Source organism: Taurulus bubalis (genome assembly GCF_910589615.1).
Source record: "Taurulus bubalis genome assembly, chromosome: 1".
Lineage (NCBI taxonomy): Eukaryota > Metazoa > Chordata > Actinopteri > Perciformes > Cottidae > Taurulus > Taurulus bubalis.
In genome coordinates, this window is record NC_136589.1 from 31700183 (window position 1) to 31727906 (window position 27724).

The 27724-nt window shown below is 40.7% G+C and overlaps 2 protein-coding genes across 2 annotated transcripts; one reads left to right on the top strand and one right to left on the bottom strand.

Moving 5' to 3' along the window:
• Nucleotides 1-4304: 4304 nt before the first annotated feature.
• LOC306753210 (G-protein coupled receptor 35) lies at nt 4305-9119 on the bottom strand (the record flags this gene model as incomplete). The annotated part of the gene is made up of 2 exons (XM_079237075.1): nt 4305-5171; nt 9102-9119. The coding sequence occupies 2 exons, from the start codon at nt 9117-9119 to the stop codon at nt 4305-4307; spliced, it is 885 nt and encodes a 294-aa protein (XP_079093201.1).
• Nucleotides 9120-15722: 6603 nt separating this feature from the next.
• Nucleotides 15723-27018, top strand: rorcb (RAR-related orphan receptor C b; the record flags this gene model as incomplete). Its single annotated transcript, XM_079222930.1, has 10 exons — nt 15723-15836; nt 22088-22173; nt 22286-22427; nt 22942-23469; nt 24642-24763; nt 25062-25194; nt 25447-25554; nt 25917-26027; nt 26642-26754; nt 26857-27018. Exons 1-10 carry the CDS (start codon nt 15830-15832, stop codon nt 27016-27018), a joined length of 1512 nt encoding a protein of 503 aa, XP_079079056.1. The 5' UTR covers nt 15723-15829.
• Nucleotides 27019-27724: the final 706 nt, after the last annotated feature.

Sequence of the window (27724 nt, forward strand, 5' to 3'; positions counted from 1 at the left end):
CTCATTCTGTCCATTCCCCTCTCCTTTCCCTTCTCTTTTCCCTACATCTTTTTTTGTCATTCCACCCTTCTGAGCTCCTCTGTCAGTCTTTCAGGCTTCAGCCCATGATGAGCCTCTCTTTCTGACTGGCTGCTGGGTCTGCCACTCATGTCCCGGCTCACACTAATTGGTCAGACGGACTGAGGTTGTTGCTGTGTCTGCATTGCAGAGTTGCCTCCCTCATCCTGCTAGTCAGCGGCAGCAGGATGAAGGAGGAGAGAGCATGTCGAGGAAAGAAAGAAGGAAAGGATAACAGCAGAAAGGGGGGCAGAGACAACGGAGACAAAGTTGGACATGGCACTTTCTCTGTGCAGATTAACTGAGGCTGCAGAGCCAGTACGATACTGCTATGGAAGCGGGATTCCTGTTGGTCTGATTGCCAACTAGGTACTTGGAGTGAAACTGAGAAATATTAGCATCGTAGAAGCTGCAGGTGACTCATCAGACAAAGAAACTGACTGTGAACACAAATTGAATGGATGACGAGGAAACGCAAAATCCTCTCTATTTTTGTTTCTCTCTCTGTCCTCTTTGCTGCACACATACAGTAGATGCACACATGTTTTTGTAGAGGTGACGGAGGGTATTTAGTATTCAATGTGTACGAGAAGCACATGTGTGCCAAATGCCTCTAACCTGTCTCACAGGGATATGGCACCATAATTCACGTCTTGGGAGAGCAGAGTGCAGGATTGAAATGTCAGCACTATTTCAGCCAACCGCATGTTCTCTGTAATGACGGCATCTTCGCCGTCCATCGCTCTATTCGTTTGCCTCCTTGTGCGCCATGTACTCTTAAATTACCAATTATTCCCAAAGGACGTCTGGGGAGATTGCACACCAACACTGGACTGACTTGTTTTGGGGCTGGACAGGAAGGAAGAAAGAGAGGGTTTTAGAGGATTTAAAGTAAATGCACTGCAATATATGAACACCTTGTCCTTCACTGTCACTTTAGGGTTTTTTTCCACAAACAAACACACACATTCATTAATGCGGAATTAGCGAACACAGTCCGGTTTTTAGGCAAAATGTCAACAGTGGGTCACGGTCCCACAGACGTGATACAGAACAAAATGACAGTTACAGTCGTGGTGATGATTGAAACCTTTGGCCTAACTCAAAGCCAATAGGTTTAATGGTAATGTTCCCAGCAGGCAAATGGGACTATATATTCAGCCCGTCAAAGTGTCCAGTGCTACAAAATGGTCGACGTTTAGATCAACACCACACGGTGTGAGTGTGTTAGCGAAGAGATGGAAGTCTTAAAAAAGAGATAAGATGAAGAAGCAAAAAGCAAGTAAGACTTCATGAAACGACTGTGGAAAATAGTGAGGATTTGTTAGAAAATTGACCGACTTGATTTTCACGCATAGTCAGTCATGAGCAAATGAATGCTGGTCTGTGCTGGTGAGCAGCAATATGTGGTTTATCTGTACATAGTAAACTTTAATTTAGATAAAAATGATATTGTAAGATAAACAGTAACTCCAAAAAAAATGATATCAGGCACTAGCTTGCAAACAGAAACAAACATGTATCATGTCATTGTAGCTATATGACTGAACATCTGAAAGTGTCATATCAACCCGCTTCAAGATGGAAATCACAAAGACACTACTTTTTTTTTTTCTACATCTGCGTGCCAAAACCATGAATGATTTACTGATGCCTGATTACTAAAGCAAAAAACCTGAGAGAAACTTGTTTTAAAGTGCCATGAAGACCATTTCAGTCAGCAGTGCACCTCGTGTGCTGTGGTCCTGGAGAACTCACTTATTGCAGTATACTTGTGATACGTATGCCTTTGACCTTTACACGCTGAATGTTATGTATTATTTTTTTATTTAGATGTGGGCTTGTACTGTTGAAATAATTTGTTTCAGCTCCCCCTGTCTGTCTGGATGCTACTGACACTGAACACTACCAGCAGTGTTTGAGGGTCTGTTTGTGGACTACTTCTTTCATGTCACACTGTAAATATGTAGAACTGAATGCAGACTCTTTGTCATGCCCTTCATGATTATACTGTAATGCCTTCACTGATGCCATGACATTAGCCATGTTTATTCTGATATGTAATAATAATGATTTATAAGTAGTTCATAAGCAAACCTTCAAATGGACTGAAATGCTGTGGGGGAACCATGTGCATCTCATTTTGTGTCATATCTGTCCTGATCCTGGGCCTTTTTGTCGTGCTCTGTAGTGTAGTGACTGTCAACTGCCATACTGGAGGATCTTGAAAATACTTGTCAGTATTGTGAGTGAATGAATGTAGTCATCCTTTTTCTGTTCATAGTCATTATACTGTGCAGTAATAAGGAAAAGCACAAAACCTTTTCTGTTTGTTTTGCATTCTGAAAAGGAGCTGTTCTGTATCATTTGTGAATAGTGTAAATAATCATCTGTAGGTATAGTGTTTCAGTTTTGGGGGGGGATCCTTCATGCTCTTCTGAAACAGGACTGTGTTTGAAGTGTGAGGTTTTGTTTAGTTTTTTTTCAGTGACAATGCTGTGAATAAGATGTATGTACAGTATTTACGTGAATCTGGCTGACTGCTGAGTTCAGCTGTTTCCTGTTATTAGAGTAGAGTCGCAGGCCTGACCTCAGCCAGAACTGAGCCTTCTCATTTGACTGATGCCTGCTGAGTTTTTTGCAGTTGCTAAGATACTGCTGTTATAATAACCATCAATCTTTGGAGTACTGCTATTAAATGGCATTATATAATTGCCTGCTAATGTTGTTAAGTGTGGTTCCGAATGCACTCATAGAAATAAATGCATAACATTACATGAGTATCCACGCATATACGCACATTTACAAATGCAATACTATTACTTCACAGTTGTAATGCGTATGTCATTAGTGCATTTTGTTTTCTTTAAATTAGACATATTTGTCATCAGATTGAGAGTTTCAAACTTCCTAACAGCCAACGCTCCACAGCAGAGAGGCAGGCAAAACAAATGTTATTGCATTTACTTTCCTCGCCACAAGAGGGAGCTGTACACTGGCCGTCACTCAGCTCCTCTGTGATGGGGTGAAAGGCTTGAACTCCCATGGGAGTCGCTGTGCATTGACTGGCCCTTTCCTGGCTGTGCTGCTGGACTAGACCGACTAGTTTTGATGAGAGGTCTAGTGCAGAGATGAGAATGGCACACTTGTTCTCTGCTTTGCTATCATGCTTTGAACATCACACAAGCAACAAAAGGTTAAGTGAGTTATGTAACAGGTATTTATATCCCAAAACACACATGAACCCCATGATCATCCCTGATGCAGCCAAAGAGCTCATGCAGCAACGTGATGTTATTGGCAAAAGCAGATGTAACCGATTAGGTTATTCTGCCACTGATATTGGAAAGCAATATAAGTTATATAACTGTATATACAAATGAATAGTTATATGAACAAATCAACTCTGCAATTAACCAATTTGGAACTGAGGAATCACATGGAACAAGCTGAAAGGTTTATTTTTCCATAGCCTGTACATTTCATTGCAATAAATCATGAAAAATTGTCAAATAATAGACATTGCATCAGTCAGACAGTGCTACACATGTTTTGGTAATGCACATCCAAAAAGTTGGAGGGCCCACAAGAGCCATAATAATAATAAAGAATTGTCAAAAACCAAGAAGCAGTGATCGAGATATCCCGACTTTCAGGGCCTAGAATGTAGCCTTCAATCCCCATAATGCAACACAAAGGTTTTTCCCATTTTACTCTCCCTGCTGTCTTTCACATGTGGCGTTTTTTTGCACCTTCAAATTCACTGTTGCAGTGTGCAGGCGTTCCCAGGCCTACTTTCAGATAAAAAGCAGTTAAACATTTTACTTTCTTCACCTTTGCTGACCATTGACATCACAACTTCCAGTTGAAAGGTCAGCCAAACTGTGGATGACAAATCATCACTAAATGATGATTGTAAATGAAAGTGTAAATTAATTTATCTTTGTTTTGACTTTGTTTGGTTTAGTCAGTGAGGCTTACTGCTAACTAAACGCAACTTCATCATCATTGTCACTGCATCATTTAGGTTTTGGTTGCTTAGTAACAGCAGGTGTGCACACCCCACACCTTCAATTTGTAATGTATGTTTGTGTCAAAAATGTTGAATCTCAAGATCTCATAGATTCTTTTCATGACCAGTAAACTGAACTTGATGTGTGAGATCAGTGACGTACCCCTTTAAAATTATAATGTATTCTAGGCCTTCATTGTGCAGTCTGAAACAAAATGTGTGGACTCCCACTTACTTATGAATAGAAGCGTTTCAATAGAAAATAATAGCCGATGGAATCAAAACAGCAGTTTGTGGAAGCGATCCATTCAGACACAAGTAAATACACGTGTGCAGGTAAGGATTCATTCTGCCAGTTTCCTGAAACTGTGTTAAAGTAGTTGACAACAAAGCTAACATGCATCGGTGTGTAGCAGACAATGAAAACGATCATGTTTGCTGTGACTATGCCAATGATCCTTTTCTTTTCCCCTGACTTGTCATCCACCTTTAACAGAATACGGATGATGCAACTGGAACAGAAGATAACAATCGACAGTGGAGTGATGTAGCCTAGAAACACCATAATAACCATAAAGTGTCGATGAAGTGGGAGATTTTTACATCTTTCAAAACAGGTCCAGAGTTTGTCCGGGTAATTTTCTTCTCGGAATATAATGCATGTTGTCAAAAGAAATCCCCAAAGAAGCAAACACACAGCAAACGCTGTCTCTTTCTTCTTCCTCCATGATCTGGTCTGCAGTGGGAACCTTATAACCAGGTATCGTTGGACACTGATGGCCGTGGTTGTGAGGATGCTGGCGTACATGTTGATGAAATGTAAGAATAAAAGGAAAGTACACAAGTAAGTATCTTTTGGCAGGCAGAAGAAGGCATCATAGATCCTTAAGGGAAGGAAGAGGAGGAGGGTGGTATCAGCTATAGCCAGGTTGAGCATGTAGATGTGGGTGTCGGTCCAGGAGGCCCGTTTGGCAATGAAGGCATGCAGAGCAGCAGAATTGACAAGGAAACCCAGGAGAAACACTGGACTGTAAGCCCAACCCTGCAGGTGATCCAATTGGCATCCATTGGTGGTAATGTTGGTGTTGTTGCATATACTTATCTGTAAGAAGTGTCCATGTGTGAGTGAAAAGCAATTAGTATGTTAGTTAAGAGAAGGAGTAAATACTGAGATGCACCTCCAAAGAAGCACATAAACAAACGGTTCATGACTATTCAATACAGCTCACAGGGTCTAACTATATTAAAGGAGAGGTTCTCCTTGAGTCTTAAAACAACATCCACAAGCTCATGTGTAGGCCTACATTTAAAATGCTTCCTGTTATCATTCTTCCAAAAGAGTACTCCGATGATTTAGCATTACACTCCGATAGCATTGTCGGTCTCACGGTGGACAAAAAGGTCTCAGTAAACATTGTAAACATGAGTTCATGACCTCAATCACTAGATTCAAGTCCTCCTCAATACAGCACGATGTTCATTTAGTAAATCAATGCCCCATTCAGAGTAAGTCAAGCAGGTTAGCTTTAGGGGTGTAGCTACTTTGTGACTTGAACCCTTTCACTGTGTTTCATATTCTGTTCAGCTCACCAGTATTAATTGTAACCGTTTTGGTTCCCTACAAATGTCTTATGCTGTGTTCAGTTGCACTCAACGGCACCCTCTCTGTCACTGATTGCAAAAAGCCAAGACAGCAACGACCAAAAATCTAGTAAATTCACTTTCTCCTTCACACCCCCAGAAATTTTTATTTTCAAACTTGTCGTCTACAGATTCTGCTAAGACTGTGACCCAGAAATCGTCCCTTCATGGCCAGTGTGGACAAGATAAATGATTACAGCAACCATATTAGTTTTCTATCTTCTCTCTTCTATATTCTCATGAGCATGTGAGCCTTGAAAAATGTGACGCTACTTTTCATAGCAGGACTTATTGTAGTGGTTACTCATCATACAACAACTGATCATTACTTCCTTTTATTTAAAAAGTTATTTCTTAAGAACTGAAGAACTTACTCTGCCTTTTCAACTCATCATTTCCCAAACAGCTAAACAGAAACAGCAGTGATATACAACACCAATACAACACCAGTATACAGTTACAATTAGTGAAAGACAAAAACACACATCGCCGTTGTGTTACTGGTCATAATGATCCAATAAAAAAAACCTTACCATATTAAAGATGAACCTAAATCGATTTTAGGCACCCGGCATATCTATGTCTTCTTGAAACATGCAGACCCGTGAGAAGCTCTACCACAAGTCCTCTCTTTCTGACGTGTTGGTCTCTGTGGCTAAAAGTATAAAATGAGCTAAATCTGTAGGTAGCAGACCACAGACGCAGTTCCCCTTATTGTTCCACAGTGATATTTGCATGCTACACTATCTTGCATCAGAGATTTACAAATGATGTGTCTATGTGGATGTGGGTAATAAGAAAGTTGAAGCCAACACTTGTTTTGCACGACTTGGTGTTCATAATGAATTAGTAATATGTTTTAGCATTTCTCGTCACACCATATAATATCCTGTTTGTACTTTAAGAATGTGTTATTCATATTTACACTTTTGGATCTGCAACCCAAGTGGTTATTTCCAGCAACAGTGTTACAGAGTAAAAACAAGGTCACACGGATGGAAGTGAGAGTTGGAGGTCAAGAGCTACACTGACAATGGCAGACTGGAAAAGGAAATTGCTAAATAAATTGTGTATTTGCGCAATAGATTTAGATTTAGAGCAAAGCTCTCCACGCTTCAACAGCGAGATTGTGAAGAAAAGTGGATCAGTGTTTTTGTTCTGTTGGTGGAATAGAGGAGTCAACAAATTTAAGGAAAAACTAAAACAACCCCAGAAATGACACTTGAAAACAACCTCGAAGGTAATGAGGCTTTTGTTTGGATAATGTGTCCTCCCTGATTTGGGAACATTTGTGTCTCGTGCATTCTTTTCTGTTGTCATTTTCAAGCTCACATAGCTTGTAATTTCTGCTAAGCTTGTCAACAACTGACAGCCTCTGGTGTAAACCTCTGTTTATGAAATAACCTTTTTAAATTAAGTTTCTGGAGTCAATAGAACACAGTTAATTGAAACCATCAAGACATCTGCAAGCCTCCCTCTACCCTCATGTAGCTCTGGTAAAACTGCTCCACATTTGTGAGTTATTTTGTCAACATCAGAGTGTTTCTATCCAATCAAGCAGACAAGGGGGGGGGCTGCTACAAACGCAAACCAGACGCTGCACAGTGATGGCCACCTTAATGGGCATTTAATAGAAATGGAGCAGCGCAGCATTTGTGTGTCTGCATCGTGTTCCTGGTATTGTATTCACCTTGTGAGTGTGCGTGACATCATGGCAGAAAATGTGGTGCAGGAGACGCCTACTGGAGCCGGAACAACCACAGCATGTACAATAGTGTTGCAACCGCAAATGATGCAGATTGGAAACTTTACGGGTGTACAGGTTTGTCTGAGTGAAGCATTGGAAATAGGGAGGCAATAAGTGTGGAACGGACCGTTGGCAACTACACTTGGATTGATTTGGCATCAAAGATTGATCCCATCACAAGATGGACTCTATTGTTTTGCTTAGTTTTTGCTGACAGTAACTATGTCTTCTTCACAAATTCTGGCCATTGATTGAAGATGTCAGAATTATTCCATTGTAATATTTACTTTCTATCAGAAGAAAAGCAGTTGAAATTGGTTAATGGAACATTTACTGAAACTGCTTATTCTCAAAAATCTTAAAGCCTGACCAGATTTTAACAAGATTATACAGATGAATCATTGTCTGCGTCATACTCAAGTACTCTAGTACAGATAATATTGGAAAGGAGGCCTTCAGCTTGTGTCAATGAGGTCATGGCTGCAGAAAAAAAGACAAATTAAAAAAGACATTTAAAGTAGTACTGATTGTGGCTCCTGGCAACATTGCATACAATGGTTGTCTCTATTTTGTGGCCTTTGATGTTTAGTCTGAAGGACTGCTGTGTTAGAGAGGCATAGATTTAAAGAGAGTAAAAAGAGGGCTGTTTTGATGAGATTCATGTTGGAGGTTTAGAGTGTATCTTCTCTATACATGGTTCTTTAGTAATCATTAAAACAGGAATAAAAGTGTTTTAAAAAAGCATCAAGTGCTGTCCAATGAGTCCGGATAACCCCAAATTATTTCAGGGTTTAGTCAATTGTTTTTGCAGACTCTACGCCACTCCAGTGTTTTTAATCAGCCTCTCTCTTCTTTGTCTCTAAGACAAAGACTTCAGCATCAAAATGCAGAAATGCAGAGCTGAAAGTTCCTTAAAAAAGAGACTGATGGAAAGAAACCCAGGGTGAACTACTGAAAAGGGGGAATGGAAATCTGAAAATGTGGCCTGGAAAAAGGTTTTGGATAGACGGAACAGTTGAGAATATACAGTACTAAAACAGATGACAGAGCAGAAAGTATGAAGCTGCCTTTTTACTTGTTGTTATATACTGTTCAATCTATTTTTAACTGATACAGTTTGGCTTCAGGAAAGTTTTGAGTCAGCTTGCTCCATCAGACTGCAACCTCTGAACTGAAACGTAGATTTTGTGAAGCCAGAGGGAGAAACAATCCTCCATTCGAGAAAAGACTGAAGTTTAGGTGTAGCTGTGTAAATGAGCATGGGCCATTCGTGTGAAAGTTACCTGGAGAAGCAGTGGCTTTATTTATTTTTAGTTAATCCTAGAAACACTTTCACTTAAATTGTAATGGCCTTGACAATTCCGATTTCTGCAACAATACCCCTGAAAAGCACTTTTGCTTTTTGTTTATTCTAAATTACTGTTTGTATATGTTGCAGTTATTGCCTTCTTAGCGATGCTCTGATTTTATTAAAAGCTGCTTTATTCTTCAAAGAGGTTATTGTCTGAAAATAAAGGCAGAAATCTAATATTACGCAGGATATGAAGGGGTTCCATATTTCTGATGTGGCCTGTTGTTATCATTAATTTGTTTTAAATCCCTGTAGGCTTATCCTGTTTTCACAGAGATATTTCCCAGATCTACCCGGATCTGGTATATCATTGTGGATATGTTTGTCTGCTAGTCCCGGCCAATCTAATTTTTCTCGACTTCCGTCTGCCTGTCTGTTGGTCTGCCCCCAGCCTGTCTGTATAAACGCTCAGCTTTCTCCTTTTCCTGACTCCCTGCATTTATTCCTGTCTGTCTGGTACTGTTTGAAAGTGTCCTTTACACGTCAGTAGTAGTGAGGCAGGGTGGGTGAGGGAGGGGGGTTTCCATCGCTCTAACTAGGTCAGTGAAGACGCACCCCTGTTTCCCCCTCCTGTCTCCTCTCTCTCCTTTTTCCCCTCGGCTCCCTGCTGTGACGCAATGTAGACTTTCCCAGTCCTGTTTCTCTCTTATCACCTCCCAGAATCTGAAAAGCACAACACAGCCTTCCACTTCATTGATGACAGTGATGCATCCACCCGAATCAGCATCCAGCAAACCACATATCAGCTGAACAAAGACAGCTTTCACTTTTTTTTACAGACACCAGTCAAGTTAGATGAATCAGCTGCACCACTATGGATCAGTCCATCAGACAGCGCCAATGATTTGGGGACTTTTTATTGTGATGCGGGATTACATAATGCTTCGACATTGCATAATATTTGTGCAGGTTTGTCAATCTGTGATGGGGCACTATCAGAAAGCATGTCGCTGTTACTGTGCATTTGCTTTGGGAGCATATTCTTATAGAAACGTGTGCTGATGCGTGTGGCAGAGCTGATAGGCAACAGTGCATTATTATAATGCATTCATCTGCTGTTTTTAAAAACCCCATAAAATGCTTCCATTTTAACTTTCCATGTGTATATGCATGCTAAAGCACCAAGTATTACATAAGGCCAGACCCTTGTACCATATCTAAGCACTAGATGTCTCTGTTTCTGCTGGCTGTCCTGCGATGAGTCATCTGAGCAGTTACATATGAACATGCCTGATTTTCAAATGCAGGGTATTTATCTTAGTAAACAACGATCTGAGGTGAGATATATGTGGATGTACTGTGCATTTCATTTGTTGAGCAGATGGTGTTTAAGCAAGTAGCCATAAATCGGGTTGGTGAATATGATAAACCTGTTTGGTACCAGTCAAAAGCTCCATAATAATAGACAAACGTACATATTTTCCAAGGGGTTTTAGCTGATGTATCATGTATGAATGTGGATTGCAAAACACAAAAGGATTATTCAGTAATCCCATTCTTCCCTGGTTGCATAATCTGAGGCAGTTAGAGGATTACATCGAAGAATGAGCTCTGGTCCTGCATGAAAACGAAAGGGAATAGAGGATCTGAGGGAATAAGCGAGGATAAAAGCAAACGATAGGGTGAAGATAAACGGTGTATGAGTGTCCAGCGCCTTGCAGATGGTACACAAGAGATGTACGAAAATGATGGAGGAAGCAATGTGGTACCGAGAGCAGTCAACAGTTCAGGAAATGTTGCAGTATTCTGGAAATACTTTTCCACCTCGCTGATCTTATTTACTGTATATGGAAATATCACATGTTGATCCATGTGTGATTGCATGTGCATTTAGAATGTGTATTTGTGCACTCACTTGGGGTTAACTGGGTCATGCAAACATGGCCAAGCACATTGATCCACACTGGAGGTAAACACAGCCGAGTTGTGGTGGCAACCTCCTTTTACTCTCACCACGTCGTTACGTGGCACATATATGTATTTGCATATCTACTTTTTTATTCCACACTATGACATGTACTTTAAAGGCCAGCGTTGTGTCATTCATGAAAAGGTTCACAACTTGATCAATTATTGCTGTCTTTTGTTTCCATGATCTATTACCTAAATTAGAGGTTCATTCGTGCGAACATGTCAACACATCAGAGTCCTCCCTCTAGTCAGGTGTCTGTGGGTGTGGATGTTTAACCTGCTTTGCGAGAAACAAAGCAAAAGAGTTGTAGACAGGTTGGGGGAAAGAATAGAAAGACCTGGAGTGACAAAGATAGATATTTGCTGCTGATTGTATTTGTCATGGCAAGTCTGGAACTTTCTATTGAAATGTAAACACACAGTCATGAAGAACATTTGCTCGTGTGTTGTTGAGGTTTAGAGAAGCTCCTGATTAGAGAGTTGCTCATTTGAATCATGTGACTATTTGTAGATGAGAAATAGAGAAGAACTATACTTCCCCTGTTCAGTTCTTACTGTACAGCAGAAAACAGGAATGTTCAGTCTATGACTAATATATGAACAAAAATATTTGAACAAATACATATCACCATGAAACTTCCCCAATTAATTACTTCCGTTCAGTAAATTACATAGTACAAGTTTCCTGTTGTTGTGTAAATATGCAAATGAGGCATTATCTAATGCTACAGACGCAAATAGAAAAATAAGTAAAATAAACATGTACATTTTGGATGGTGTGTTTTTTTCCCATTAGTCTGAAAGAAGACATGTTATGGAAGCAAAATTGCCCAAAATCTCAAAATTGATCAGAGCATGAGAAACTATGTTTCAGCCTGAGGTGTCTCCCCTAATTAGTGGTGTGTCGATATTTTTCAACTATTTGAGTTCATGGAGATAGTGTGGATATGTTTATATAGATTCAAACTTCAACTTAAAGCCAAATCCTAAGTATATTGATTTAACAATAAGCATGCATGACTGAATAAGGTATTTAGGTGTTATTTATAAAGACTTAAACCCTCTCAACTTCTGCTAATCTCCTTTATCTGCATAGGTGTGGTGTGATCAGGTCAGAATTAAAATGCTGCTGAATTCCGATTGGTCCATGGAATTATTAGTATAAAAGTCAGCCCACCTCTAAGTGAGAAGAACCAAAATGCAGAAACTTCTTCAGTGAAATAACCAAAACTATTCTTTATTTGGCAGAAAGGTATATGTCCATATAGGACCCAATAAATCCCAGTAAGAATCTGATAGAGAAAATAAGTTTTTCGCACCCAGAAAATTCTCATTTAATTGTGGTCAGGGCTTCGGTTGAGTTTAAAAAATACATGAAACAATTGTATTAACATATTATTTGCATTGTGTTTACTAGTCAAGTTCTGAAAATTCTGGTTTTACTTCAGTGAAGGTTAAGTTCGGTCTGCAAAACAGGTGTTGATGATTTATAATTTGTAAATAATATATTTTTGTAATTATGTTATAAATGTTCTAAGCCTTCATATAACTAATTTAGCGTAACGCAAAGTAGGCCAAGGACATTAATAGTGTATGTTTGTGTAATGCATGTGAATTGGAGGAGTGTGAGTGCTCAGTGAGATATATCTGATACATGACCTGAGATTGAACTCATAATCTATTTATTCTGCTTTATCAAGCGTGTACAGTGTATGAAAAATTTAACTGATAAGGAGAAACTGAGAGTGAAAAAGAAACAGATGTGCCACAGTGTAAAGTGGTAACAGGATATGGAAAGATAAGAGAAAAATAACGGGAAATGAGAAACAGAAAAGATGGCGGTAGAATGAGGATGTAAAGTGGAGTCGCGAGGAGGAGGACGAGGACATTGTGAGTGGAGGGAACGTTGTTTGTGCTCTAAATCTGACACACTGACCTAGTGACGCAGCAAAGCTCACAGCTCCAGTTTACAGAGCCGTGGCTGCAGGGAAGGGGGGAGAGGGATTAAAGGTGCCTCCGGAGAAGAGAAAACAGGGAGATTAATCGAGAGAGAGATTACAGCTCTGGATGGCAGGATCCTGAAATAATCCCAACAAACAGTACATGTGTATATGCATGTGTGTGCTTTTGCCTTTTTGTGAGTGTGTTGTACAAATTAGAACAGATTATGAAATAAAGGATATGACATGGTGAATATCATGTATGATAGATGTACCTTAAATTACCCCTCTTGACATAAAAATGCATATGAAGGTTTTACAATGTGCCGCATGAGAAGATAGACTGGAATGTAAAGGAGTTGATGCTGCTAAAGCAGAGAGATTGGCCCCACTGAAACCATGTGCAGCCAATCAGTTACAGTTGGTCCCTCATCCCTACAAAGACTCTTTGATGTGAGCGAGGCCTTTAAATTCAACCCCGGGGAGTCACAAGGCTACACTCACTGGCTTTGATCTGAGTCAGGAGAAACCTTATGCCAGTCCTAACAACAAGGACCTTCAGCACAAAAAAAAAGCCTGCTTGCCTGACATTCAAAAAGTAGCAGGCAAGCACGGATTCATGGGTGACTGCTAAAAATGTGTGTACAAAACACAAACATATACTGTATGTAACTGGTCGTCCATGTGTCTGCACAATGTAACAGCAAAAAGTGTCACTCCTATCCTGCTGTAGCTGTACCTCACTGTATCACATATAGGTTGCATTGTATTAAAGATTCTCTCTTGCAGTGCATTTTATTTGGAGAGCCTCAAATAATCGTGGCAGGTGTGAGCTGGACATATCTTATAATGCTTCTCTTTAGAAAGCATTTCTGTCTCTCACCGGCATTTTAAACCCCTGTTTTGCTTTTCTGCACTTGAAAAGACTCGAGGCAAAGAGGGCTATTTGGCCTCTTTGCGTGCTGCAGCTCTGTTTGTTGTCACACAGTCTATGATCCCTATAAATCCCTCCACTTATCCCTCTTATCATTTCTCCCCCCACCTCATCTGCTCCCTCATTCTGTTATGCTGCTGCTGTTAACCTTCAAAAAATATTTCTCCAGCTCAAACCTCTTCTTCCTTGCCTCTTCTTTCACCTCTTAATCTTCGGGCAACAAAATGTCTGCCATACATGAGCCAAGCCAAAGCCCTCCTCCCGCTCCCTCCCTCTTCCTCTGCCGTCTAACCAAACTGCACAGCGGTTACGTAAGACCTAAGGTCAAAGTGTCACTGCCGTTGTCAAGGGAGACATAGAACAGAGGGGCTTTAGAGGAGATGTGCATGGGGCGACAGAAAGGGAAAAACAGCAGAGACAAACGGCTGGGAGGAAAAGCCATGTGCAGAGAAGGCTAGGAAAATAAGGTGCACAATAATAAAAACATCAGAGTGTACACTTATAAGATACTTGTAAGCAATTACGTGTGACAAACAAGGAAGAGGCCAACACTAAGGGTTTGGATAGGGGGGAAACTGAAGAATGAGAGTCTCTGGGTCTTTCTATGTGGGTGAATGTGTGTGAAACAGAAAGATAATCTGTGACTCTCTGTGTTCTGTGCTCGGCTGCTCCACTAACCTAGTTTGGGTAATCTCTGCCTCCATGCTGTTTCATAACACTGCTGCCAGAGCATTGCATCATAAAGCCCCCCCCCCCCCCCCCCCCCCCCCCCACCCCCCCCTTATATTCATTGATTGACGATGTAAAGATGAGCTGTACATTTTATTTTATTTTCAGTACAAAATGTGCAAAGAAAGAGGTGATTCGTGAAAGTTGAATACATTTTTGGGGATAACATAATACTGAGATACAAATAAGTGGTTCTGTGATAAGTTCCTGCGCATCCAGTACAGATATATGAATATGAAACAGAACCCAGATTGCTGTGGATCACATTTTGCAAGATACATTCTGAAGCTGCTCCACATACATTACATTCAAATTCACTTATCTATTTTCTTGTATCTTTAACAAATATCACAAGTACTATTACAAGTGGCATGGAGAAATAGTGTACACTTTCATCAGTGTTCAGTGGTGTTGGGGTAAAAATTATGTTAGTTATTTCTTTTCTGGTTAATTGTTTGGTCTATAAAATGTCAGCAAGTAGTGAAAAATGCTGATCACAAGCCCAATGTAAAAATTAGATGTCATATTTATCTGGCAAAAAGTCTAAAAGTGTACTATTATGTAAGGCTTTCAAAAAATGTGGTTCTGTAAGAGGTCTGCAAGACAGTCATTTTTGAGTCACTATCACATTCATGAAGCTCAGTCAGGCCACATGTTTAAATAAAGTACTTCAGGTCATCCCATTAATGCAATACAATATTCAGTGAACAAAATGCCAGCTCTCTTGTAAACAAAGAGCCTGCTTCTTAGCTCCTTACAGCTTGTTTCAATTTACCCAACACTTCAATGATCTCAATGATGTATAGGTAGCATGCTACTGTTGTTGATTCACTGACTGGTGTACATTATATGCAGCCAGAGAAGTGTGGCAAACACCACACTTTAATGTCTGTTTAAAAGCAGAAGTGGTTATTGTTCTAATTGCCATCCTATTGGTTTCATGGAATGATTGTCTCTTCATGTCTCACGACAACTGAGCACTGCAGTCAATCATTTGCCCTACAGCCACCTTAAACTCGCTCCTGACTGCGCGTTCCCGCGAGAGCTGCGAAAGGAGCTGTCGGCAGTGAGATCATGGGAGAGTCCACGCTTGGAGAAAGTCGGTTAGCAGGGTAGACTGAGAGGAAAGCAGGCGGAGAGTCACATCGCAGAGGGGGGGTCCGATCACCGGTCGTCCACCCTGGGACTATTCTGTCAAAAAAAGTTGCGCAAAATCTATTCGCCAGTGCGCCGACACGGATGCGATCCATACAGACTTTATTCACTCTCTTATTTTGGTCGGACCTGACCGAGCGATAGCGGAGCGGAGTTTCGGGTAGTTTTTTTCCTCTTTCTTTTTTTTTTTGGTCGTTCTTTACGAGAGCTGTCTGCAGCCGGAACAAAGTTCATATTTACAGAGCCAGTTTACTGCGCTCTAAGGGTTTATTCTCCTCCGTCCTGTCACCTACATTAGCCCCATGTAGCCGAGTGTTTCTTATCCTTCAGCCAAGAGAAAGACAACATCAAAATGAGAGGTAAGTTGATTTTATTTGGCAATAAATATGTGCATGTTTGGTTGAACTTGAATGGTGAAGAACCACGGTGTGGGTTTGGACGGGCTTGAACGACCACATGTACGCGCACGGGGACTTGAGTGCGCCTGTTTTTCTCCCCGTGTGCATTAATCCCTACAGCTGCATTGGGCCCGAGGCGACATGCTCAACACTGAAGTTCAGCATGCACTGATAAACAGCTGGAGGCATGTGCAAGCATGAGAATGTATTCAACAAGATAGTTGTGTATAATCTCGCATGTCTGTTGATTGTGAAATCAGTCCAAGATACACATGCGTAATTGTGCTTTGTGATTTATGGCGGTGCTAAATGTGTCATATCTCATCTGGGAGTGCATCTATACATTTTGCCATGTTAGAGTTATGCAATAGTGAGAGGGCGGGGCTTCCGAGGAGGTTGTTGTTAACCCAAACTGCAATTATGTAATCGAGCTGTAATGCGAGTGAATCGGGTTTCTGATCCGGTGAATTAAACAACCAAATAGTGCACGTATGTGTAACGCCATTTTGATATTCAACATTCTCATTTCGTGATATTTGATAGTTTTGGAAAACAAAAATATTTCTGAAGATGTTCCTCAACTTTTCTTCTTCTTTTTTTTGAGCGTTGACTTTTTAAGAGGAATCTGTGTTGGTGCAGTTGTGTGATGTTGTGTGATGGCTGTGCCAGCATGGCCTACTGTGTGAGTGCACAGAGGCAGAGGGGTCTGGCTGTTCCACTGACCTAGTTATGTCACCCAACATTATACAGCATATGCAGCGGAGGGAGGAAGAGAGGCTCTGGGAAGCGCCGTGCGCTGCCGTGCAGCGCCATGTGCGGTTACTGGCGCGCACTGACGGTCGGCCTTCAATGTGTCACTTCAATGCCGGGCTGAGCTTGAACTTGGCCAGAGGGCAGCAGATAATTGTTATTAACAAGGACGTTTGTCTCCCGTTGGTTTATTATCTGTAACACCCGAATATAATTTAATTGAAATAGCCCTGTAATAAAATATAGAAATTCAAAATAGGCCCCATATAAGCAATATAGTTGTTGTTGTTTTTTTTCACATATACTGTAGTCTAAGACAGTCAAATCACACAAATCTTCATGCATCAGTAAAGATCATAGTTGAAATATGTTTTGTCTTGTATTGTGTTAACAATTCAGTCTTCCCTTACACTTGTTTTGCAGGACAATAGATTAGCTGCACAGAGTTTTGTTTTGTTTTTGACAGGGTAGGAAAGAGATGGATTTTCTAGGAGAGATAAAGGGAGGAAGAAGCAGAGGGGGCCTCTGGTGGAGGGAGGCTCCATTTCTGGCAGGATATCCAAATGTAAACAAGCCATTGCTATTTCTTAGCTTACTGCACTGAAAATGTAGGTTAGTTACTCAACCTGTCGTTTCCTCATAGAAAAGCAAGTCAGCGTTTTTGTCCCAGTTTGAACATTCATACAGTTGCAGTCACAATTAGTCTAAAGTATTGAGTCATTCCAACAGATTTGGCATGCTGACAGACTTTTAGAGGCCTGCCGTGATGTCTGGACCCCCGACACATCCTGTGGTTTATTGTACTGGATAGCAGTGTGAAGTATTGTATTTTTATTACATGAAGACATAGTGAAAGATCATAGGATACACACACAGTGACACCCAGTAGAAGAGGAATTCTTAGCTCTGTTCAAATCCCCCCTCTTTGTGCCTCGGCATGGCCTCCACTGGTATTTGTATCTTTGAAAATAGAGCTCCTTGATTTGAATACACCAACAGCCAGACAGCCAGAATGTATATATGCGTCTTGAGTATGTGAGTGAAGTCTCATTAGTTTTGCTTTTCAAGTTGTATCATCCTGAGAGGGTAAAATGAAATTATTTTGCGGGAGCTGTGTGCTACAAGGTGTCAAGCTTAATCAATAAGACAGTTCATAGATTCAAGCTGAGGGTGTGAAATCAAAGTGGGTTTTATTTTCAACATATCTGAGAATATATTTGCTCTCCTCCGGCTCATCTCTGCAGGCTTTGAGGCTTTGGAAACACCTCGAAATAGAATAATCAGGAAAGTGTTCCCGTATTCTTAACATGACTTCAAAAGATGAAAAAGCAACAAGGGCAACCACGGTGGATTGTTGTAATACAGCTCTGTGTTGCACTGAAAGCCTACATCCAACTGTGAGGCATGACACAACAAGTGCTTCAGCATTGCTTATATGTATCGAAGCCAAGCACAGGGCCCCTCGCCTCCTATTGAGTGTCTCTTCTCGTGCTGTCAGTTATTCTTATACCGAGGTAATGAAAAGAACTGAAAATAATGTGATTGAGCCTTGCGTCAATTTGATGTGCAAGGGCATTTAGCTTGAGGCTGCATGGTATAGTGACTCGCATAATAAGCAAACAGCCTTTACTGACAACAGGTTATACGATTATAAGACGGAGTGATGCATTCACATATATGGTGGTCAACTTGTGGAGGGTCAAAATGTATCTAATTTCTTTTACGATATATTGCCGCACTGACATACTGTCTGTATTACCCACAGGCCAGGGGGGCCCTGCTGGGGGATTACTGGCTGCTTGTTTCACATTAGATACCAAGAAGTGAGCAGTTGGAAGCAAAACGTCAGTGATTTGTCTCTGCCCCTCACTACGCCACCTCTACTGAATTGGCCTTTTGTTGAGATAACACAGTTACACATTTAGCTGCCTGATAAACACACTGGGGCCAACGCATTTGGGAACAGACACTTATAGTTTAGCTACATTTCTTTTTTAAGTCTTGGGTTTGCCTCACAAGGCAGCCCTCCTACTGCTCAAACACTAGACATACTCAAACACCATTCTTTGTTTGCTATTTGTGTAATTTCATTTCACGGCAGTATTGAGTTAGTTGGTAAAGAAAAGTAAAGAGCTGCATGCAGCCCTCATACCTCATGTTAGCCAAAAGCAGGTTTGGCATTGATCTTCTTGGAATGTAGCCTCTCTCTGGAGAGCTAAAGGTCAAAGACTGGTGTTTTATCGCAGGTCAACAATGATATTCAGGGTTAATGGTAAATGTTGATTTAACATTAGTGTGGCTCCTGCTCCTGTGTCTCTTTCTCAGCATTGTTAGACACTTCAATTTGTAACATATGTTAAGTAAGCTCATGATCCCTGGGTGTTTATCTCACAACAGCAGTGTATTCTGTAGCTATTAAATGATTATTCAACTAATCCTTTAGTAGATGTACAAGTCACATTCACTTTTGAAGCAATGATGCAGAAAATGCATATGTTCCAGCTTCTCAACTGTGCATAATTGGTAGTTTTCTTCAGTAAACTCAATACTGTTGGGTTTTGGACAGTTGATCCAGTGTTTTGGTCATTTTTAACTATTTTTACAGTAAATTATTAATTAAGGAAATAATGGAAAAGAGTAATCAATTATTAAAATCATTGTTAGCTGCAGTCCTAGTTTTGCTTCTCTATTGGCACAGCGCTACAAGTCTTCAAGACATCGATGTTAATTATCTGTACTTATTGAATCATCATATGTAGGTAATTGGTTTAGCTGGATAGTCCATTTTCATTTATCAGGTTTTAACTAGATTATCACATTAAATAAGGGACCATAAAGGATACAAATATGTTACTGTCTCTGGGTTGTGCCTGTATATCTGCAGAGTGGAGTTAGAAAGCACATATGTGTGGTTGTAGCAAAAATGGTGGGCGTCTGGGCATCTGTGCAATTCTGGCTCTCTGCACAGGACAAGAATAGATTGGGTTGAAGAAGAGGCTCAATGTCAAAGACTGGGGAGTGGGGAGAGGGTCAAATAGCTGACATTCAAGTGCAGACTTTGTCTGCTTTGAGTGGACTGTTGCCAGGTATAATATGAGCTATTACAGTCAAATCAAATGTGATTCATCATTAATTAAACAGCACAATGGTTATTGCATAGAAACAGTCCCAGGGGAAATGAGTGCAGATCTGTGTTTGGTATTAACCAAACTGTTAAGTGCCGTTTGTCAAGGCTTTTTTATCATTGCCATGCTTGGTTAATTTTATTGTTTTGTAACAGCTTTCTGGTTTAAATCTACGAGCCTTCGGGGACATGTTTAATGAGAGAGTCTGACCATTGTTCAGCGCCACCTTGAAACTGGTCTGCAGAGAGTCGGACTGTGCATGCCGGCCCTCCTCCCTCTCCCCCTGCAGTGGGAAAGTGTGTCAGTGGGACAGAATGTCCACATGGGCTGACAGGCCACAGCGCCGAGTGACGGATGACTCAGCCAATACCAAGGAGGCTGCGAACGCTGCTCGGCCAGTGGAGAAGAGAGAGTCTGAGGAAAGGCGGGGTGTCAGTGTTGCTAAAGTGAGCCTGCTGAATGAGTATTGTGAGGAATGCTCACAGACAAGAGTTATATAATCGTGAGATGAGGGAGGGGTGGAGGGGAACCTGAGAGAAAGAGAGGAAGGGAGATATTTTTCCATTGCTTGCCTGCAGCTGCTCTGATCACTTTGAGTATTTTAGTCAACAGTTTGAGAGTAGAAACAGCCGACGGTGTCATTGAAGGAGAAAATAAATGGAAAGTAGTGTTTTCCAGTACCTAAGAGTGCAACGATGCTCCCTCAATCATATACACCTCTTTGGTTTTCCAGACATCATTCTCAAAAGTGGTACAAATGCAATTAAAAAAGAAATCTGTCTAAGATTGTAAACAAAAGAGTTGAGCAACAAGCATCTTCTGATGTAGCTTCTGCTGTTGGGTTTTTCCTTGGTCAATAAGTAAGGTCTTTATGTATGTGTGCAAGTGTCATGTGATTCCCTATCTGTTTGTGTACTCTGTTCCCTCATGGGGGCCACATGAAGGGTGCAGTCAAACAAAGTCCATTGCAAGTTATCTTACTGCATGTGCGTATTGTTGGCCACTTTGTCTGCTGGGTAGTTTCCATCAGCAGAAACAGGAATACAGAATATGTGCCTCTCTGTACAAATTACACAATGTGTATTTGTCTTTGATTACAACACTTTGGTGCAAACTACAGGTTTTGTTTCAGTTTCTAAAATGTGTTCATAATTTCCTAATAAAAATGGTGAAAATGATTAATCACATTTTTACAAAACAATCTTAAATATCTCCTCATGAAAGTTAGTACTGATGATGTTTGCTAGCATTAGATAAACAGATGTGGAGTTTCAAAGACATGGTCACCCTGGCTAATGAGTCCTGTTTGAACTAAAATCTCTAAAAAGAACTCATTCTGAAACTCACGGGCTACTGGAGAAGGGAGGCAAGGATAGGTGTAACATAACAACTTGGTGAAATAGAGATTGTTAAATTCCCAGCTGTATTTGTATCAACTGGCGGTGGCTCAGAGTACACCGAGTTACAGCAGTATAACTGTGACAAGATACAAGTATGGCTGACATTTTCAAGGTCTACAGACGATACAAAGGAGCTAGTTTTGGCCAAGGTTTATAGCTAGAGAAAACGTGATAGCAAAACATGAATGACCCGTGAAAGATAGCCTGGGATATGGTTTATATTACAGTCATGAAGAAGCTGCCAAAGATTAAAATAAAAGGATCTAATCTTTCTTGTCAGTAAGCAAGAGGAAGTTCAGCTACAGTCAGCACTTTAAAAGACTCATGAACACAGGATAATTGGGACAATATGTGGAACAATATGCCCAAAGGGCTACAAATAAACGAGTATTAAGAGTTATGTGTCTCTTGAAAAGAGTATTAGGAGACTCATAACTGATTACTTGGGAACACCAGAAGAGATGGTGACCTAAGAGGAAGAGACCAATAAAACACAAACAAAATTTTATCCAGTAAAGTAAGCAAAACCAGTTCAAACCAAGGAGGATGAGAAGAAAACAAACACCAGAATCAGCAGTTATCAATAAATCATTATTTATTTTGATAAGAACAGTTGAAGATTACAGAAGTCTGACATCTGACTGGAGTTTCTCAAAAGGATTATTCGGAAAGAAAACATTGACAGAATCTTGAATAAGTCGGGCGCTCAATGTGAAATATGGGCTTTCTATGAAAGTGTGAATTGGAATGAATAGATCATGTTACCCAATGTTGTATTATTGTTTAGATATGAACTGTTTTGGAAACCGTCCACAGTATGACTCAGTAGTGTTGACCTGCTGCACTTCGCTATCAAATATTAACTGATTGTTTAATCTCCAGTTCACTTTGCATGTAGATCTGACCTCTTTTGTCTATGTTGTCTTTGGTCCTGAAGCTCAGATCGAGGTCATCCCCTGTAAGATCTGTGGGGACAAGTCCTCAGGAATCCACTATGGAGTCATCACCTGCGAAGGCTGCAAGGTGAGGAGGAAACGCAGCGCGTAAACCAGGCTACCAAATTTAACTTCAGCCGACCTGTTCTGTCTCACATGTGCTCGTCATTTACCACGATGGTATTTGTGTGTTTGTCCAGGGTTTCTTCCGTCGCAGCCAGCAGAACAACGCTATGTACTCTTGTTCCCGCCAGAGGAACTGCCTGATCGACCGAACTAACCGCAACCGCTGCCAGCACTGCCGCCTACAGAAGTGTCTGGCTTTGGGCATGAGCAGAGATGGTAAACACACACCCAACGCACTTTAGCCTCTTTTTACACTTAGTTAAGTATGTGTTTACCTGGCAAATCCCAGTATTCCTTCAACTTAAAGCTGACACCAGCACTTGTGTTTCACATCAGCTGTGGAGAGAGGGCACGCCGCTTTTTTGTTCCATAGTTTGCAGAGAGACAAAAACAAATACAGTATACAGAGTGAAGGGGTGATGGGCTGTCATCATGCCTCATATGATTTAGGGACTGGAACATAGAATATTATGAATGAGGTGGAAAAAGTATGTGAGGCAGAAATAGCTTACAATTAAATTAAAGTGACAGCCTGAGAAAACAGATGTGAACTGTAATATGTTTGGCCATAGCAAACTTGCAAAGTCTCTGTGCTAAAGTAAAAAGAATAAAATATGTAATTTATGTCATCAGTTTTTATTTTATCCAGGTAGATGCATTGTAAGATTTCTATGAATTGTTTTTTTTTGTCTGTTTGTTTGCTATAATTAAATGTGTTCCCTCTCTGCAGCGGTTAAATTTGGTCGTATGTCCAAGAAGCAGCGTGACAGCCTCTACGCTGAAGTGCAAAAGCACCAAAAGTCCCAGGAGTGTTTGGCCTCCGCAGGCGGGGGCGCCACGGCTCTTTCCATACCCAAGAAAGACGGTGTCTGTGGCGGTGGTAGGGAGGATAGTGAAGAGGGTCTGAGCCGGTCCTACAGCAGCGGGGGCTCCAGCTCCACCCTCAGCGACCTGGATGACATCGCAGCGCTGCCCGACCTGTTTGACCTACCGCTGACCCCCGAGGAGTCCAGCAAGTACTGCAGCCTGGAGCTGCTCGGTGGCGGAGCCAGCACAGGGAACACCTCCAACTCATCTTCCGCTTCTTCCTCTTCATCATCCTTGTCCAATCAGAATTCCCCGCAGCAGACAATGCTGGACGGGGCAGACACCACCGGGATCCACCTCTTGCATACACACTCTCTCACGCATCCGCTGCTAAAACGCACACATGCACTGCTGGATCATCTGCCTGACGACTGCTCAATAACAGACCTTGGTGAGTACTGACAATGATAACTAACAAATAATTTCTTCTTTTATTCACATATAACCATAAGTGTATGAGTATAAGTATGAGTATTAATGAAGAGAGAACCAGGCCTTTACTTGAGATGTATATTATAATAATACAATACTATAAGAGATAGGCATTTATTTCTGAGGTTCCCCTTTTTATATTTTGTCCTATTGCTCCTGTTTTTCTGGAAATTGCCTGCTGCATGCTCTTGACCCAGACTCAACACAGAGTTTGCCATTAAGTCACTCCCTGAACAGAAGTATTTGCCATCAGTTTTTACCTTCAGTAGCATTAATGTACATTAAGATGGCAAGGAAAAGCAAATCTATCATAGTTAATAATCCAGGAGAAATAAAAGTTAAAAAAAAATGGCATAAGGATGTTGTACAGTTGGATATATATTACTATGAAAATGTTAATGTTGTGGTCATTTAGTTTTTTCCGCCCTGATTTATTATCTTTTTTTATTTTAGAATTTACAGCAAATCATGAATGAAATAAGACTAAATGCAATAACAGCAAATCTAATAAAAACAGTGTTGATTCAATAAAAAACTAAGATGAAGCACAAGGACGTCTCCTATAAACAGGCTAGCAATAAAAGAAGAACCAGAATGAGTCATGGCAGATAAAACAGGACAAGGACAAGATGTAACGGTCAAAACAAGCAGGAAACAAGCAATATGAAAAAGGCATAAGTCATCAAGCTCATATAAGATAAAAAACAGGGACAGATAAAGGGAGCATCGTCGAGTGGTATTTATAAAGGTAAGGATGCAAAGACATTTTTTAGAGAAGCGTCTCTAAATGCCTTGAGAAAGAATACATTTGTATTTTATTTCACATCTTTATAGTTGCTGGCTACACCAAACTGCAAGGAGGCTTTGAATAGGGCTCTGAGGACTTTTAAAGGAAGCAATAAGTACATACTATGACTGCTGGGTATTATAAGTGCAGGAGGTGGAAAGGATCCTAACAGCTGCAGAGATGACATAAGTAGATGAGCCATTATCACTCAATCTTGGCAGGAGCATGAGTGGCGTACATAACAGCAGAGTGGTGCTCAGCATCTAGTTATTCAACCTGCTGCCAGCACAAACAACTGGAGTGAGAAAACACCGGTGCTTATCGGTATATGTGTGTTTCCACAGAGCGCATAACTCAGAGTATTCTCAAGTCTCACTTGGAGACGTGTCAGTACAGCGCTGAGGACATGAAGAGATTCACCTGGGCACAATACACACCTGAGGAAACGCGTGCTTTTCAAAACAAGGTACAGGATGAATTCCATGTGTGGTTTGTCTACGCTCATGAATAACATTTCAGTATCGGCCTACTATGGATCATTTTAACAGTGTTTAAAATGCAATATTACATGTAAACATATGTATTTGTAATAACTTAATTAGCTTACTTTGCTGATATATTGTTTTTTGTCGAATGTTTTATTATCGGGACTATCAGTGCAAGTACTGATCTGATGTTGAACATCTACTATGATGATATTTATGCTGATGTGATGTCAATGGACTTGTGAATCTCACTTCTCTTCTGTGTGTCACTTTTTTCAGTCAGCAGAGTGGATGTGGCAGCAGTGTGCACACCACATCACCAATGCCATCCAGTATGTGGTGGAGTTTGCCAAACGCATTGCTGGCTTCATGGACCTATGCCAGAATGATCAGATTATATTGCTGAAAGCAGGTCAGTGTACTAAAAATGAGGACATCTCAAACACTTGATTTATAAAGTTAATGCTTGCAAAGTAAACAAAGTGTGAAACTTGCAATCTTCTATTCCTTCCTGTTTGTTTGTTTTATTTTTGTCTCCATCTTTGGGGATATTCCTGTTATCCTGTTGACTTTTAAATGGTTCAGAAATGTCATTGCATATGCTGTGCACCAATCGGGGTCTTCTTTATCCATGTCTTTGCCTCTATCTGTGGCTACCCTTCAGGCTGTCTCGAGGTCCTGCTGATACGCATGTGCCGAGCTTTCAACGTCAACAACAGCAGCATTTTCTTCAATGGAAAATTTGCCCTGGCTCAACTCTTCAAAGCACTTGGTGAGGATCAGATGTTGTTGTGCAAGCTCTAAAAGGATTCAGACAATTTGCAGGGCGACACAGGGAAGCCTCTTAGTTTGCTCACTCTTTAAATAAATTAAGTAAATTAAAAAAGTATTTTTCACACACACTATCATAATGTATGCCTGAGAAAATGCCTCTGCACTGACTGAAGTAATTCATTATTTTGAATGACGTAAGTGTGGCAATTGTTCCTAAAATAACTCAGACCGTCAGCTTCACTCTTATCAACACCAGAACTGGCTTTGAAGAGATGTACTTGAAAGCCTCCAGCTGGAGCTGAGGAGTATTCAAGCTGTTATTGTTAACAATTAAAGTATTGATTTCCTGGGTTTATGCAGGTTGTGATGACCTGGTCAGTGCAGTGTTCGACGTGGGAAAAGGACTCTGCCGTCTACAGCTGTCTGATGAAGAGATGGCCCTGTTTAGCGCTGCTGTTCTTCTTTCTCCAGGTAATTATTTCCTCCTTTATCTCTTTCTCGCTCTCACATACAATACAGGTATTGTATTGTATGTGAGAGCATACAACGCATAGAAGTGCACATAATACTGCCAAATATTAGTCGTCTATAATAGACTACTAAGGCCACAGTGATATTCAATGTGACTGTAGGATGTCCATTCTCAACATACACATTCAACATAATTTGAAATAGTCTTACACATGTAGGTTTTCATTTAGTTTTTGCAGATTATTTCATCCGTTTTTCATTAATCTAGTAATTTTCCCCCATGTGTCTACATATCAACTTCTGACTTCAGAAAGCAAAGACAGAACTTAATACATGTCGTCATCTCTTAATTAATGCTTAACATCTTTAAAAGCAGTTAGTCTTGTGTAGCCAAACAATAAACTCACAAAACTCAATTGTAAATATTAATGGAGTTTCCAAACATATGAAATATGTCAGGCTGAATTTTGGAGTAATGTGTAAAAATGATGCGCAAGACTTGATTGATTGGTACATAGAGCCATATACTAGATATACTGTCGGACAATATGTATTGAAGTTACTTAAAGAGAAACACAACTATATGTGAATGGGGAATATTTTCTTTCCTGTAGATCGGCACTGGCTAACAGAAGGCCAAAAGATTAAAAAACTCCAGGAGAAGGTCTACCTGGCTCTGCAGCACAGTCTGCACAAGAGTGGAGCTTCAGAGGAGAAACTGGACAAGGTAAAGACAAGCAGTCACAACTCCTTCTAAACACATACAAAGGTACACACATACAGAAGCATAGACATGAACTTACCTTTTGTATATCTTCTTCCCATGCAGTTGGTGTCCAAGCTGCCCATGATGAAGTCTATCTGTAACCTCCACATAGATAAACTTGAGTTTTTCCGTTTGTTGCACCCAGAGACCGCCTACAGTTTTCCACCACTGTACCGGGAAGTGTTTGGCAGCGAGATGTCTCTGCCGAACTCCACCAACAGCTAGACAGACAGAAAGACAAACAAAGACAGATGGAGAGTGTATTAAGAAGTAGGGAAGCAAAAATGAGAGACAGAAAAGGATAGAGATGTTGAAGCTCAACAACCAGCAGTTAAGAGACAATCCAGGACTTTAAGTACTCCGTCTCCCATGATCCCAAAGAAGTCCTCCACTTTCCCAGCAGGCCAAGCACCTTACACTACAGACCACTCAAGCTCACGGTCCTCTGCATATTGTAGCATTAACAACAAGCGGCTGGGCATCGTAATAATAACAGCCCACAAGACGTGAGACAGCTCCAGGCTCAAACACGTGTTTAACATCAGATCCACTGTGGATCAACCAACCAATTCATGAATGTACCTCATCGATGAGCACCAGTGCACAAGCCAGAACCCAACAACAGTGAATGTACAAACCTGCCACTCTTAGACAGAGTTTTACACAAAGTATTAGAATGAAGTCGAGTTGATCCACAGGTCTCCCTATTAATACAGCTGTTAGTCAATATTTCTCTCTATATTAATATATCTCAGTATGGTACGCCTGCGTATTCATACAGACAATATCCTTGAACTGACCATCACTTTGGGACCAATTTATTGAGCCATTTTCTCTGATATGAAACACACAGATATGACATGATTCTCGGCTTAGGCCAACCTTTTTAATCAGCTGAGAACCGGTTTCACACACAGTAGACAGTGTTCGG